Raw genomic sequence first — 16796 nt, forward strand, 5'->3', positions numbered from 1 at the left:
ACTAAATCATTTCACACATGGGGTGTGGATGTGTGTATTTTTGTGTAGCACATTTCTGAATAGTAAAACAAGACCATGCCTTCAAAAGGATGCAGGAAACATCCTCAAGAGTCAGTCTAAGGATTTGATTTACTTTTATAAGCTATTTATCAGAGTGAGGTTCTGCAATGAGGCAACATAGCATGTATGCTAAGAAAAATATATCCATCTATAAAAGTCAATCAAAAACTATATAGACAGAAATCTGTACATTGATTCGTGTCATTTGTTTTATCCCTTTGATACTTCTGGAAAAAAGTTTAAAATTGCTTCACTAAATATTGAAGTAATCTACAGGCAAGTTTTATTTTTATTTATTTTATTTTTACTCATTTTTCTCCAGAGTTTTAAAGGAAAATGCTTCCCTTGTATTGACAATATTGTGCAAAGATGAGCCCCTGTTCACATTACCTTTTACTGTGCAGTTGAATTCTCGTCCAATACAGAGGCTTCATCGGCCGACAAGGCTCTATTGGCTGCTTCCTGCTGCCTTTGTCCTGGTTCAACCCGAATCCAAACAAGCTAGCTGGCAATGGTGGAGGAAGAAATCCACACGCCTGCGGTGTTGGTGAAGTGCTACTCCCAGCTTGTGGTGGGAGAGCAAGGCCGGATCCAGGAAGCAGAGGGGGTGGGGGGGGTGGGGGGACACCTGTTCCAGGAGCAGGAGGAGGGGGAGGGGCTAGAGGAGGCGGAACCCTCACACCTGGCAAAGGAGGAGGGGGGGCAGGAGGAATTCCTTCACTGGGAAGAGGGGGCGTGGGAGGAATTCCCACTCCGGGAAGAGGGGGAGCGGGAGGAATTCCCACACCGGGAAGAGGGGGTGCGGGAGGAATTCCCTCACTGGGAAGAGGAGGCGCGGGAGGAATTCCCACACTGGGAAGAGGGGGGGCGGGAGGAATTCCCACCCCGGGAAGAGGGGGGGCGGGAGGAATTCCCTCACTGGGAAGAGGGGGCGCGGGAGGAATTTCCACACTGGGAAGAGGGGGCGCGGGAGGAATTCCCACCCCGGGAAGAGGTGGGGCGGGAGGAATTCCCACGCCGGGAAGAGGGGGGGCGGGAGGAATTCCCACCCCGGGAAGAGGGGGGGCGGGAGGAATTCCCACCCCGGGAAGAGGGGGGGCGGGAGGAATTCCCACCCCGGGAAGAGGGGGGGCGGGAGGAATTCCCACCCCGGGAAGAGGTGGGGCGGGAGGAATTCCCACCCCGGGAAGAGGTGGGGCGGGAGGAATTCCCACCCCGGGAAGAGGGGGGGCGGGAGGAATTCCCACGCCGGGAAGAGGGGGGGCGGGAGGAATTCCCATGCCGGGAAGAGGGGGGGCGGGAGGAATTCCCACCCTGGGAAGAGGGGGGGCGGGAGGAATTCCCACGCCGGGAAGAGGGGGGGCGGGAGGAATTCCCACCCCGGGAAGAGGGGGGGCGGGAGGAATTTCCACTCCGGGAAGAGGGGGGGCGGGAGGAATTCCCACTCCGGGAGGAGTGGGGGCGGGAGGAATTCCCTCACCAGGCAAAGGTAGGGGAGGGGGTGGCAGCATCTCTGGACCAGGCAGAGGAGGAGGTGAGGGGCACGGTGGGCTGGGCAGCGCAGGCTCAGGCGCGACATGGGGTGGGGGCCGTGGAGGAGCCACGGTGCCCAGACCAGGCATCTGGCGGGAGAACGTGGGAGACAGAGGCAGTGCAGGGGGGATGTCACAGATGTTTTCAGAGGAGGGGAAAGCAGAGTGCTCGTGGCTGGTTTCAAACTCCGTGTGAAAAGAAGGATGGGAAGGCTGTGAGCTCTCCTGTCCTTGACCATCAGACCAGGGCGGCGACATGGGTGGTGGAGCCTGGAGGGATGGATGTGCATCGAGCTGAACTGATATTCGCCTTGGAGACACGACCAAAGAAATCTCTGCGCAGAATTTGGTCTGAGGTCCGGGAGGTGAGGACGGCCTGGCTGAGTCTCCACTTGTGGCCTCAGGCTGGGTGCCCGTGAGAGGATGTGTCAGTGTCCCACCCTCCTCTGTCGGGGACGTCTGGATGGACTTTGCCTGTAAAATCCTTTGATGCCCTACTTCCTTTTCTCCCAACCTGAGAGCTCGCAGACACGCGTCTCCAGAGGCGGCCGCCTCCAGGTCTGCGGCCGGGTACTGTTTCTCTAGCTCAGCTATTTTGGTCCTCAGATCCTCAATGGTCTGCTCCAGCTGCTGAATGACAGTGGCCTGACCCTCAGATTTCATGTCACAAACTTCCTGAGGGGCAACAGAGACATCACAGTTAAATATAAAATAAGGAATACTCAAAATACCAAAAACTAGTCTTACAAAATTAAGCAAAATGTATTTGTTTGTTATAATACTTCTAAACGCTCCCTCCATGGAAAGACACTATTACTACTTCCACTTGTCCCTTCTTTTCCATCCTCGGATTTCAAATTAGTTTACACATGTGACCATGAAGTCCTAAGGCCCCTGTCTAATCTTCGAATGAAATCATGGAAGACCGGCAGACCGCTGAGAAGAGGGAAGAAAAGGCTGACTGACAGATCCACATAATGCCACCATAGGCTACTCCCTTCCTGCCCAGTAACATCTCCTATTAGGACGTTCCCTAAAGACATTTTAAATCCTGAGTTTTAAAGTTAATCACAACCTTTAAAAGGTAATCTCTAATGGGTGGAGAAATGTCCCAAAGAGAGCTACAATATGTGAGCAGGGATTGCGAGCTTGGGAGCCTGAACCAAGATGGCACAGTAGAAGGACGTGCTTTCATTCCCTCTTGTGAGAACACCAGAATCACAACTAGCAGCTGGAAAATCATTGACAGGAAGATAATGGAACTCACCGAAAAAGATACCCCACATGCAAAGACAAAGGAGAAGCCACAATGAGATCCTAGAAGGGTTGCAATCACAATAAAATCAAATCCCATAACGGCTGGGTGGGTATCTCACAGACTGGAGAACACTTATACCACAGAAGTCCACCCACTGGAGTGAAGGTTCTGAGCCCCATGTCAGGCTACCCGAGCTGGGGGTCCAGCAATGGGAGGAGGAATTCCTAGAGAGTAAGACTTTGAAGGCTAGTGGGATTTGATTGCAGGATATTGACAGGACTGGGAGAAACAGAGACTCCACTCTTGGGAGGCACGCACAAAGTACTGTGCACATCGGGACACAGGGGAAGGAGCAGTGACTCCATAGGAGACTGAACCAGACCTACCTGCTGGTGTTGGAGGATCTCCTGCAGAGGCGGGGGGTGGCTGTGGCTTACCGTGGGGATGGGGACACTGGCAGCAGAAGCTCTGGGAAGTACTCCTTGTTGTGAGCCCTCCAAAAGTCTGCCATTAGCCCCAACAAAGAGTCCAGGTAGGCTCCAATGTTGGGTTGCCTCAGGTCAAGCAACCAACAGGGAGGGAACCCAGCCCAACCCATCAGCAGTCAAGCAGATTAAAGTTTTACTGAGCTCTACCCACCACCAGTCCCTCCCATCAGGAAACCTGCACAAGCCTCTTAGAGAGCCTCATCCACCAGAGAACGGACAGCAGAAGCAAGAACTACAATCCTGCAGCCTGTGGAACAAAACCCACATTCACAGAAGGCAGACAAGATGAAACGGCAGAGGGCTATGTACCAGATGAAGGAACAAGATAAAACCCGAGGAAAACAACTAAATGAAGTGGAGACAGGAAACCTTCCAGAAAAAGAATTCAGAATAATGATAGTGAAGATGCTCCAGGACGTCAGAAAAAGAATGGAGGCAAGAAATGTTTCACAAAGACCTAGAAGAATTAAAGAACAAACAAACAGAGAAGAATAATACATTAACTGAAATGAAAACTACACTAGAAGGAATCAATAGCAGAATAACTGAGGCAGAAGAACAGATAAGTGACCTGGAAGACAAAATGGTGGAATTCACTGCTGCAGAATAGAAGAAAAAGAATAAAAGAAATGAACACAGCCTAAGAGACCTCTGGGACAACATTAAACACAACAACATTCGCATTATAGGGGTCGCAGAAGGAGAAGAGAGAGAGAAAGGACCCTAGAAAATATTTGAAGAGATTACAGTCGGAAGCTTCCCTAACATGAGTAAGGAAATAGCCACCCAAGTCCAGGAAGTGCAGCAAGTCCCATACAGGGTAAACACAAGGAGAAACATGCCAAGGCACATAGTAATCAAATTGGCAAAAATTAAAGACAAAGAAAAATTATTGGGCTTCCCTGGTGGCACAATGGTTAAGAATCCGCCTGCCAATGCAGTGGACACAGGTTCAAGCCCTGGTCCGGGAAGATCCCACATGCCATGGAGCAACTAAGTCTGTGCACCACAACTACTGAGCTTGTGCTCTAGAGCCCACAAGCCACAACTACTGAGCCTGCATGCCTAGAGCCCGTGCTCTGCACCAAGAGAAGCCACTGCAACAGGAAGCCTGCACACAACAACGGAGAGTGGCCCCAGCTCACTGCAACTAGAGGAAGCCCGTGTGCAGCAATGAAGACACAACACACCCAAAAATAAATAAATTTAAAAAAAAATTATTGAAAGCAGCAAGGGAAAAATGAAAAATAACATACAAGGGAACTCCCATAAGGTTAACAGCTGATTTCTCAGCAGAAACTCTGCAAGCCAGATGGAGTGGCATGATATATTTAAAGTGATGAAACGGAAGAACCCAGAACCATGATTACGCTACCCGCAAGGACCTCATTCAGATTCGATGGAGAAATCAAAAGCTTTACAGACAAGGAAAAGCTAAGAGAATTCAGCACCACCAAACCAGCTCTACAACAAATGCTAAAGGAACTTCTCTAAGTGGGAAACACAAGAGAACAAAAGGGCCTACAAAAACAAACCCAAAACAATTAAGAAAATGGTCATACGAACATACATATTGATAATTACCTTAAACGTGAATGGATTAAATGCTCCAGCCAAAAGACACAGGTTTGCGGAATGGATACAAAAACAAGGCCCATATATATGCTGCCTACAAGAGACCCAGACACATACAGCCCTAGGGACACATACAGAATGAAAGTGAGGGGATGGAAAAAGATATTCCACGCAAATGGAAATGAAAAGAAAGCTGGAGTAGCAATACTCATATCAGATAAAATGGACTTTAAAATAAAGAATGCTGGGGACTTCCCTGGTGGCACAGTGGTTGAGAGTCCGCCTGCCGATGCAGGGGACACGGGTTCGTGTCCCGGTCCAGGAGGATCCCACATGCTGCAGAGCGGCTGGGCCCGTGAGCCATGGACACTGAGCCTGTGCGTCCAGAGCCTGTGCTCCACAATGGGAGAGGCCACAACAGTGAGAGGCCCGCATACCGCAAAAAAAAAAAAAAAGAATGTTACAAGAGACAAGGAAGGACACTACATAATGATCAATGGGATCAATCCAAGAAAAAGGTATAACAATTATAAATACACATGTGCCCAACATAGGAGCACCACAATACACAAGGCAACTGCTAACAGCTGTAAAAGAGGAAATCGACAATAAAACAATAATAGTGGGGGACTTTAACACAGCACTTACAACAATGGACAGATCATCCAAAATGAAAATAAATAAGGAAACAGAAGCTTTAAATGACACAATAGACCAGATAGATTTAACTGATACTCATAGGACATTCCATCCAAAAACAGCACATTACACTTTCTACTCAAGTGCGCATGGAACAATCTCCAGGATAGATCACATCTTGGGTCACAAATCAACCCTCAGTAAATTTAAGAAAATTGAAATCATATCAAACATCTTTTCTGACCACAACACTATGAGATTAGAAATGAATTAGAGGGGAGAAAATGTAAAAAACACAAACACATGGAGTCTAAACAATATGTAACTAAATAAGCAAGAGATCACTGAAGAAATCAAAGCGGAAATCAAAAAACACCTAGAAACAAAGGACAAGGAAAACATGATGACCCAAAACTTATGGGATGCAGCAAAAGCAGTTCTAAGAGGGAAGTTTATAGCTATACAAGCCTACCTCAAGAAACAAGAAAAACCTCAAATAAACTAACTTTACACCTAAAGGAACTAGAGAAAGAACAAACAAAACCCAAAGTTAGCAGAAGGAAAGAAATGATAAAGATCAGAGCAGAAATAAATGAAATAGAAACAAAAAAAAACAATAGCAAGATCAATAAAATTAAAGCTGGTTCTTTGAGAAGATAAAATTGATAAACCATTAGCCAGACTCATCAAGAAAAAGAGGGAGAGGACTCAAATCAATAAAATTAGAAATGAAAAAGGGGAAGTTACAAGAGACACCGCAGAAGTACAAAGCATCCTAAGAGACTACTACAAGCAACTCTATGCCAATAAAATGGACAATCTGGAAGAAATGGACAAATTCTGAGAAAGGACTGAACCAGGAGGAAATAGAAAATATGAACAGATAAATCACACATAATGAAATTGAAACTCTTATTAAGAATTTTCCAAAAAACAAAAGTCCAGGACCAGATGGCTTCACAGGTGAATTCTATCAAACATTTAGAGAAGTGCTAACACTCATCCTTCTCAAACTCCTCCAAAAAATTGCAGAGGAAGGAACACTCCCAAACTCATTCTATGAGGCCACCATCACCCTGATACCAAAACCAGACAAAGATACTACAAAAAAAGAAAATTACAGACCAATATCACTCATGAATATAGATGCAAAAATCCTCAACAAAATACTACCAAACAGAATCCAACAACACATGAAAAGGATCAAACACCATGATCAAGTGGTGTTTATCTCAGGAATGCAAGTGTTCTTCAATATATGCAAATCAATCAATGTGATACACCATATTAACAAACTGAAGAATAAAAACCATATGATCATCTCAGTAAATGCAGGAAACGCTTTTGACAAAAATAAACACCCATTTATGATAAAAACTCCCCAGAAAGTGGGCATAGAGGGAACCTACCTCAACATAATAAAGGCCATATACAACAAACCCACAGCAAACATCACTCTCAATGATGAAAAACTGAAAGCATTTCCTCTAAGTTCAGGAACAAGACAAGGATGTCCACTCTCGCCACTATTATTCAACACAGTTTTGGAAGTCCTAGCCTCTGCAATCAGAGAAGAAAAGGAAATAAAAGAAATACAGATTGGAAAAGAAGAAGTAAAACTGTCACTGTTTGCAGATGACATGATACTATACACAGAGAATCCTAAAAATGCCACCAGAAAACTACTAGACCTAATCAATGAATTTGGTAAAGTTTCAGGATACGAAATTAATGTACAGAAATCTCTTGTATTCCTATACACTAATGATGAAAACTCTGAAAGTGAAATCAAGAAAACACTCCCATTTACCATTGCAACAAAAAGAATAAAACACCTAGGAATAAATCTACCTAGGGAAACAAAAGACCTGTATTCAGAAAAGTATAAGACACTGATGCGAGAAATTAAAGATGATACCAACAGATGGAGAGATATACCATGCTCTTGGATTGGAAGAATCAATACTGTGAAAATGACTATACTACCCAAAGCAATCTACAGATTCAATGTAATCCCCATCAAATTACCAATGGTAATTTTTATGGAACTAGAACAAAAAGTCTAAAAATTTGTATGGAGACACAAAAGACCCCGAAGAGTCAAAGCAGTCTTGAGGGGAAAAAACAGAGCTGGAGGAATCAGACTCCCTGACTTCAGACTATACTACAAAGCTACAGTAATCAAGACAATATGGTACTGGCACTAAAACAGCAACATAGATCAATGGAACAGGATAGAAAGCCCAGAGATAAAGCCACGCACCTATGGTCAACTAATCTATGACAAAGGAGGCAAGGATATACAATGGAGAAAAGACAGTCTCTTCAATAAATGGTGCTGGGAAAACTGGACAGCTACATGTAAAAGAACGAAATTAGAACACTCCCTAATACCATACACAAAAATAAACTCAAAATGAATTAGATCTAAATGTAAGACCGGACACTATAAAACTCTTAGAGGAAAACATAGGAAGAATACTCTTTGACATAAATCACAGAAACATCTTTTTTGATCCACCTCCTAGACTAATGGAAATAAAAACCAAAATAAACAAATGGGACCTAATGAAGCTTAAAAGCTTTTGCACAGCAAAGGAAACCATAAAGAAGACGAAAAGACAATCCTCAGAATGGGAGAAAATATTTGCAAACGAATCGTTGGACAAAGGATTAATCTCCAAAATATATAAACAGCTCATGCAGCTCGATTCTGAAAAAACAAACAACCCAATCCAAAAGTGGGCAGAAGACCTAAATAGATATTTCTCCAAAGAAGACATACAGATAGCCAAGAAGCACATGAAAAGCTGCTCAACATCACTAATTATTAGAGAAATGTAAATCAAAACTACAAGGAGGTATCATCTCACACCATTTAGAATGGGCTTCATCAGAAAATCTACAAACAACAAATGTGGAGAAAAGTGAACCCTCTTGCACTGTTGGTGGGAATGTAAACTGATACAGCCACTATGGAGAACAGTATGGAGGTTCCTTAAAAAACTAAAAACAGAATTACCATATGATCCAGTAATCCCAGTACTGGGCATATACCCAGAGAAAACCACAATTCAAAAAGACACATGCACCCCAATGTTCATTGCAGCACTATTTCCAATAGCCAGGTCATGGAAGCAAACTAAATGCCCATCGACAGACAAATGGATAAAGAAGATGTGGTACATATATATACAATGGAATATTACTCAGCCATAAAAAGGAACGAAATTGGGTCATTTGTTGAGATGTGGATGGATCTAGAGACTGTCATACAGAGTGAAGCAAGTCAGAACGAGAAAAACAAATATCGTATATTAACGCATATATATGGAACCTAGAAAAATGGTACAGATGAACCGGTTTTTAGGGCAGAAATTGAGACACAAATGTAGAGAACAAACGTGTGGACACCAAGGGGGGAAGCTGCGGTGGGTTGGGAGTGGGGGGGTGATGAATTGGGCCCTTGGGTTTGACATGTATACACTGATGTGTATAAAACTGATGACTAATAAGAACCTGCTGTATATAAAAAAAAAGAATTCCATAACTTCCAATATTAAATCTCCCTTCCTTGAAGTGGAGATAATAATGGTGCCTTATCTCTGATGGTTGTGACGAATGAGATAAAGCCTATAAGTTACTTAGCACACTGGGTAGTGTATTATGAACACCCAATAAATGTTAGCTATTATTTAAAAAAAAAAACTAAGGGAATCTGAATCAAGTATGGACTTTAGGTAATAATAACGTATTGATATTGGTTCAATGACAAAGGTACTTCCTAATATAAGATGTTAATAATAATTTTTAAAAAAAGATAATCTCTAAAAGGATCTCCAATAAGATCAAGGGAAATATTTCTGATATCCACATGGGCATATTCATATATCTTAAGTGCATGTATACAACTTACATCACGTTACTACAATTCAAATATTTTATCCAAGGCACTTCAGAAAGGGATGCCTTTTGTCACCACAATTTATGAAGATGGCTGACAGCAACTGTGCCCCCGTGTGGGTTACCCTCACACCCACACAGTGTCTTCCTCTCCCAAGGGGACACTTTCAGGAAAAAGTGTTTGGGGTATAGAAAAGGGGGAAGCCCTCTGGGTAAACTGATTAGCAATAACAGATGAGTAAGACAAGAGAGAGGAATGGGTAGAGAAAAAGGAGAAAAGCAGGGACAGGAGGTAGGAGAGAAGGGGGCGCAGACTCCAGCTGACTAAAGCTCAGGATCACACACCTGCTCACACAGGCTCAACTGCTCCCTTAAGGCTGGAATGAGAGGGGAGGGGGCAGGGTCCCCGTGCTCAGAACTGCTTCTCCAGAGCATCCAGGGCTTTTCACAGATGACCCCAGGAGAGGCCAACATGAGGAGCCACCATCCACAGCATGGACACCTACTACCTTCCCCTCTCTTCATCTACTGTGGAGGAATAATTAAGAGGTTAATACAAAGATGACACAAACTACTGGATTGGCCAAAAAGTTCATTCGGGTTTTTCCAGAATTTCATTATTTTTTATAGCTGAGTAATATTCTATTGTATAAATGTACCATATCTTCTTTATCCATTCATCTCTTGATGGAAACCTAGGTTGCTTCCATATCTTGGCAATTATAAATAATGCTGCTACGAACACTGGGCTGCATGTGTCTTTTCAAATTAGTGTTTTCTTTTTTTTTTTTCTTCAGATAAATACCCAGGAGTGAAATTGCTGGGTCACATCGTAGGTTTTAGTTTGAGAAACCTCCATACTGTTTTCCATAGTGTCTGCACCAATTTACATTCCCACCAACAGTATATGTGGGGTCTGTTTTCTCCACATTCTCACCAACATTTGTTATTGTGTTCCTTCTTTTTCTTACATTTTCTTTTTTAAAAAAATTTATTGAAGTATACTTGATTTACAACGTGTTAATTTCTTCTGCACAGCAAAGTGACTCAGTTATATATACATATATATATTCTGTCATTGTGTTCTTTTTGATGACAGCCATTCTGACAGGTGTGAGGTGATATCTCATTGTGGCTTTGATTTTCATTTCTCTGAGGACAAATGATGTTGAGTATCTTTTCATGTGCCTGTTGGCCAACTGTAGGTCATCTTTAGAAAAAAGCTTATTCATGTCTTTTGCCTATTTTTAAATTGGAGTTTTTGTTTTCTGTTTTTAATATTTATTTATTTGGGCTGCACTGGCTCTTAGTAGCAGCATTCAGGACCTTCATTGTGGCATCTGGGATCTCAGTTGCAGCACGCATGTGGGATCTAGTTCCCTGACCAGGGATCAATCCTGGGCCCCCTGCACTGGGAGCACAAAGTCTTAGTCACTAGACCACCAGGGAAGTCCCAGGGGTTTTGTTTTTAATGTTGAGTTGTATGAGCTATTTATGTATTCTGTATATTAGCCCCTTATCAGTCACATAATTTGCAAATATTTTCTCCCATTCAGTAGGTTGTCCTTTCATTTTGTCGATGGTTTCCTTTGCCATGCAAAAGCTTTTCAGATTAATTAGGTCCCATCTGCTTATGCTGGTTTTTATTTCTTTTGCTTTAGGACACAGATTCATAAAACTACTGCTATCATTTGTGTCAAAGACTGTTCTGCCTATCTTTTCTTGTAGGAGTTTTATGGTTTCTGGTCTTATATTGATATTTAGGCCTTTAATCCATTTTGAGTTTATTTTTGTGTATGGTATTAGAAAATATTCTAATTTCATTCTTTTAAATGTAGCTGTCCAGTTTTCCCAGCACCACTTATTGAAGAAACTGTCTTCTCCATTGTGTACACTTGCCTCCTTGCAGATGAATTTGACAATATAAGCTCAGGTTTATTTCTGGACTCTCTAATCTGTTCCATGGATCTGTGTGTCTGTTTTTCTGTCGGTACCATATTGTGTTGTTTTGGGTTTTTTTTAAACATCTTTATTGGAGTATAATTGCTTTACAATGGTGTGTTAGTTTCTGCTTTATAACAAGGTGAATCAGCTATACATATGCATATATCCCCATATCTCTTCCCTCTTGCATTTCTCTCCCACCCTCCCTATCCCACCCCTCTAGGTGGTCACAGAGCACTGAGCTGATCTCCCTGTGCTATGCAGCTGCTTCCCACTAGCTATCTGTTTTATATTTGGTAGTATATATAAGTCCATGTCACTCTCTCACTTCGTCCCAGCTTATCCTTCTCCCTCCCTGTGTCCTCAAGTCCATTCTCTATGTCTGCATCTTTATTCCTGTCCTGCCCCTAGGTTCTTCAGAACCTTTTTTTTTTTAGATCCATATATATGTATTAGCATACAGTATTTGTTTTTCTCTTTCTGACTTACTTCACTCTGTATGACAGACTCTAGGTCCATCCACCTCACTACAAATAACTCAATTTCATTTCTTTTTATGGCTAATAGTCCACTGTATATATGTGCCACATCTTCTTTACTCATCTGTTGATGGACACTTAGGTTGCTTCCACGTCCTGGCTACTGTAAATAGAGCTATTAGCTCTCCTGGCTATTGTAAATAGAGCTGCAATGAACACTGTGAGTACCATATTGTTTTGATTACTGTAATTCTGCAGTATAGTCTGACGTCAGGGAGCCTGATTCCTCTAGTTCTGTTCTTCTTTGTCAAAATTATTTTGCCTATTTGGAGTCTTTTGTGTTTCCATAAAAAATTTTAAAATATTTGTTCTAGTTCTGTGATAAACACCCTTGATATTTTGATAGGGATTGCATTGAATCTGTGGATTGCCTTGGGTACTATGGTCATTTTAAAAACATTAATCCTTCCAGTTCATGAACATAGTGTATCTTTCCATCTGTCTGTGTCGTCTTCAATTTCATTCACCAGTGTCTTATAGTTTTCCAAGTACAGGCCTTTTACCTCCTTAGGTAGGTTTATTCCTAGGCATTTTATTCTTTTTAATTTGATGGTAAATGGGATCATTTCCTCAGTTTCTCTTTCTGATAATTTATTGAGGTGTATAGAAAGGTGACAGATTTGTTTATATTAATTTTATATCCTTCAACTTTACCAAATTTATTGATGAGCTCTAGTAGTTTTCCAGTGGTGTCTTTAGAATCTTCTATGTATGATATCATATCATTTGCAAACAGTGAGAGTTTTACTTCTTCCTTTCCAATCTGGATTCCTTTTATTTCTTTTTCTTGTCTGATTGCTGTGGCTAGGACTTCCAATAGTACGTTGAATAAAAGTGGTGAGAGTGGGCATCCTTGTCTTGTCCCTGATCTTACAGGAAATACTTTCAGCTTTTCACCACTGAGTATGATGTTAGCTGTGGGTTTCTCACATAAGGCTTTTATTTTATTGAGGTATGTTCCTTTATACCCACTTTCTGGAGAGTTTGTGTCATATATGGATGTTGATCATTGTCAAAACCTTTTTCTACATCTATTGAGAAAACCGTATGTTTTTATTCTTCAATTTGTTAATGTGATATATCACAGTGACTGATTTGAGGATACTGAACCATCCTTGCATCCCTGGAATAAATCCCACTTGATCATGGTGTATGATCCTTTTGATGTATTGTTGGATTCAGTTTGCTAATATTTTGAGGAGGACTTCTGCATCCATGTTCATCAGTGATATTGGCCTGTAATGTTCTTTTTTTGTGATATCTTTGTTTGGTTTTGGTATCAGGGTTATGCTGGCCTCATAGAATGAGTTCAGAAGCATTGCTTCCTCTGCAATTTTTTTTTGGACTATTTAGAAAATGTTAGGTGTTTACTCTTCTGTGAATCTTTGGTAGAATCCACCTGTGAAGCCATCTGGTCTTTTGTTTGTTGGAAGTTGGTTTTTTGTTTTTGTTTTTTAATTACTGATGCAATTTCATTACTGGTAATTGGTCTGTTCATATCTTCTATTTCTTCCCAGTTCCAACTTGACAGATTGTACCTTTCTAAGAATTTTTCCATTTCTTATATGTTGTCCATTTTATTGGTGTATACTTGCTTTTAGTAGTCTCTTATGGTCCTCTGTATTTCTGCGGTGTCAGTTGTAAGTTTTCCTGTTTCATTTTGGATTTTATTGATTTGGGCCCTCTCTGTTTCTTGATGAGTGTGGTCAAAGCTTTATCAATTTTTAAAATATCTTTTCAAAGAACCAGCTATTTGTTTCATTGATCTTTTCTATTATTTTTTTACTCTCTCTTTCATTTATTTCTGCTCTGATCTTTATGATTTCTTTCCTTCAACTAAATTTGGGTTTTGTTTGTTCTTCTTTTTCTAGCTCCTTTAGGTATAAGGTTAGGTGGTTTATCTAAGATTTTTCTTGTTTGATGAAATAAACTTCTATCACTACAAACATCTCTCTTAGAACTGCCTTTATTATTGTGTTACTGTTGATTTCTCCCTTCATGTCTGTTAATATTTGCATTATGTATTTAAGTGCTCCTATGTTGGGTGCATATTTATTTACAATTCTTATATCTTCTTCTTGGATTGATCCCTTGATCATAATGTAATATCCTTCTTTGTCTCTTTTAACAGTCCTTATTGTAAAGTCTATTTTTTCTGATATAAGTATTGCTACCCTGGCTTTCTTTTCAATCCATTTGCATGGAATACACTTTTCTATCCCCTCATTTTCAGTCTATGTCTCCTTAGATCTGAAGTGAGTCTCTTATTGGCAGCATATACACAAATATATATATATATATATATATATATATATATATATGTATATATATGACTGCTATAAGTTTACTGATCTCTTAATTTCAAGCACGTTATAAAAACCCTGCATTTGAGGCCTCCCTGGTGGTGCAGTGGTTAAGAATCCATCTGCCAATGCAGGGGACATGGGTTCGACCCCTGGTCTGGGAAGATCAGGAGCAACTAAGCCCGTGAGCCACAACTACTGAACCCCGTGGGCCGAGCCTGTGCTCTGCAACAAGAGAAGCCACTGTAACGAGAAGCCTGTGCACCTCAATGAAGAGTAGCCCCCACTCACCGCAACTAGAGAAAGCCTGCATGTAGCAACGAAGACCCAACAAAGCCAAAAATAAATTTTTAAGAATAAGCAAACAAAATAAAAAATACAAACCCTGCATTTGTACTCCCCTAGCCTCCTGATTACTGTTTTTGATATATTTTACATTTAATTGTTTTGTATATCACTTAACTGCTTATTGTGGATATGGATGATTTTACTACTCTTGTCTTCTAATATTCCTACTAGCTTTTTGTGTGGATGACTTCCTATCTTTACTGTATGTTTGCCTTTACTGATGAACTTTTTCCTTTCATAACTTTCATATTTCTAGTTGTCACCTTTTCTTTTTCACTTAGAGAAGTTCCTTTAAAATTTGTTGTAAAGGTGTTTTGCTGGTGCTGAACTCTTTTAGCTCTTGCTTGTCTGTGATGCTTTTTATCTCTCAATCAAATACCTGAAAGAGAAAATTGATGGGTAGAATATTCTTGGTTGTAGGCTCTTCCACTTCATCACTTTAAATACATCATGCCCCTGACTTCTGGCCTTTAGTTTCTTCTGAAAATTCAACTGATAGCCTTATGGCAATTCCCTTGTATGCTACTTGTTCCTTTTCCCTTGCTGCTTTTATATTTTCTAATTCCTTGTTTAAAAAAAAAAAACTTCTAATTTTCACTCTGTACATCCATTCTCCTCCTGAGTTCTTTGATCATCTTTACAATCATTACCCTGAACTCTTTCTCAGAAAGAGTTCCATGTCACTATCTCTATGTCACTTATTTCTTCTTCTGGGGTTTTATCTTGTTCCTTCGTCTGAAATGTATTCCTCTGTCACCTCACTGTGTCTAAACTGCTATTTGTATGTGTGTATATATATATATATTTGTGTGTGTGTGTGTGTGTGTGTGTGTGTGTGTGTGGTACGCGGGCCTCTCACTGTTGTAGCCTCTCCCGTTGCAGAGCACAGGCTCCGGACGCGCAGGCCTAGCGGCCATGGCTCACAGGCCTAGCCGCTCTGTGGCATGTGGTATCTCCCCAGAGTGGGGCATGAACCCATGTCCCCTGCATCGGCAGGCGGACTCTCAACCACTGCGCCACCAGGGAAGCCCGCTATTTGTATTTTTACGTATGTGGTAGGTCAGTTACATCTCTTGACCTTGGAGAAGTGACTCTCTGTAGGAAACACCCTATGCATCCCAGGAGTCCACTCTCCTCTCGTCACCCAAGGGCCAAGGGCCAGCTGGTCCCAGGGTAGTGTCTGGCCTGCATTTGCAGATTATATCTGCAGGCTGCAGGACCATAGTTTTCTTGCTTCTGGTGTCTGCCCCCTGGTGGGTGAGGCTGGTCTAGAGGCTTGTGCAGGCTTCGTGGTGTGAGGGGCTGGTGCCTGCCCACCAGTGGGTGGAGCTGGGTCTTGGCCCTCTGGTGGGCAGGGTCATGCCTAGGGTGTGTCTAGAGGTGGCTGTGTCTCTAGCCTGCCTGCCTATGGATGGGGCTGTGTCCCTCCCCCCAGTTTCTTGTTTGGCCAGAGGTGTCCAAGCACTGGCGCCTACAGGCTGTTGGGTGGGGCCAGGCCTTGATGACAATATGTCAGCCTCCAGGAGAGCCTGCACAGGTGAATGTTCCCTCACATGTCCACCACCAGTGCCCTTGTCCCCAAAGTGAGCCAGAGACACCCCTGCCTCCCCAGAAGACCCTCCAAGACCAGCAGGTAGGGCTGTCCCAGGCTCCTATGAAATTGTGGCTTTTGCCCTTGTTCCTGGTGTGCGTGAGATTTTGTGTGCGCCCTATAAGAGTGAAGTCTCTGTTTTCCCCAAACCCATGGAACTCCTGCAACAAAGCCCCACTGGGCTTCAAAGCCAAATGCTCTGGGGGCTCCTCTTACCAGTGTCAGACCCCCACACTGGGGGCCCTGACATGGGGCTCAGAACTCTCAATCCTGTGGGAAAATCTCTGTAATATAATTATTCTCCAGTTTGTGGGTCGCCCACCCAGAGAGTGTCAGATTTGATTATATCACAACTCCACTCCTCCTACCAGTTTTGTTGTGCTTCCTTCTTTACGTCTTTAGTTGTAGAGCTCTTTTCTGGTAGGTTTCAGACTTTTTCAATGTTGGTTGTTCTGCAGATTTTTGTGATTTTGTTGTCCTCATGACAGGAGGTGAGCTTAGGGTTCTTTTACTCCACCATCTTGGCCACTCTCTCAGGATTCACTTTCCCCTTTGCTGAGTTTAATATTCTCTCTTTGCCTTTTGTTTTTGCCAATTTAATTACAATATGCCTTGG

The 16796-nt window shown here is 42.2% G+C and overlaps 1 protein-coding gene across 1 annotated transcript in view; it reads right to left on the reverse strand.

Annotated features, from left to right (window-relative positions):
• FMN2 (formin 2) overlaps positions 1-16796 on the reverse strand; it is a gene marked incomplete at both ends in the record, with an annotated part of 311706 nt that overhangs the window by 178099 nt on the left and 116811 nt on the right. Inside the window, one exon of the mRNA XM_081254035.1 lies at positions 451-2267. Within this exon, the coding sequence (XP_081110161.1) occupies positions 451-2267 (1817 nt within the window). The remainder of the gene's footprint in view (positions 1-450; positions 2268-16796) is intronic.

The sequence above is a fragment of the Mesoplodon bidens genome (assembly GCF_964165515.1).
Source record: "Mesoplodon bidens genome assembly, chromosome: 1".
In the NCBI taxonomy this organism is placed as follows: domain Eukaryota; kingdom Metazoa; phylum Chordata; class Mammalia; order Artiodactyla; family Ziphiidae; genus Mesoplodon; species Mesoplodon bidens.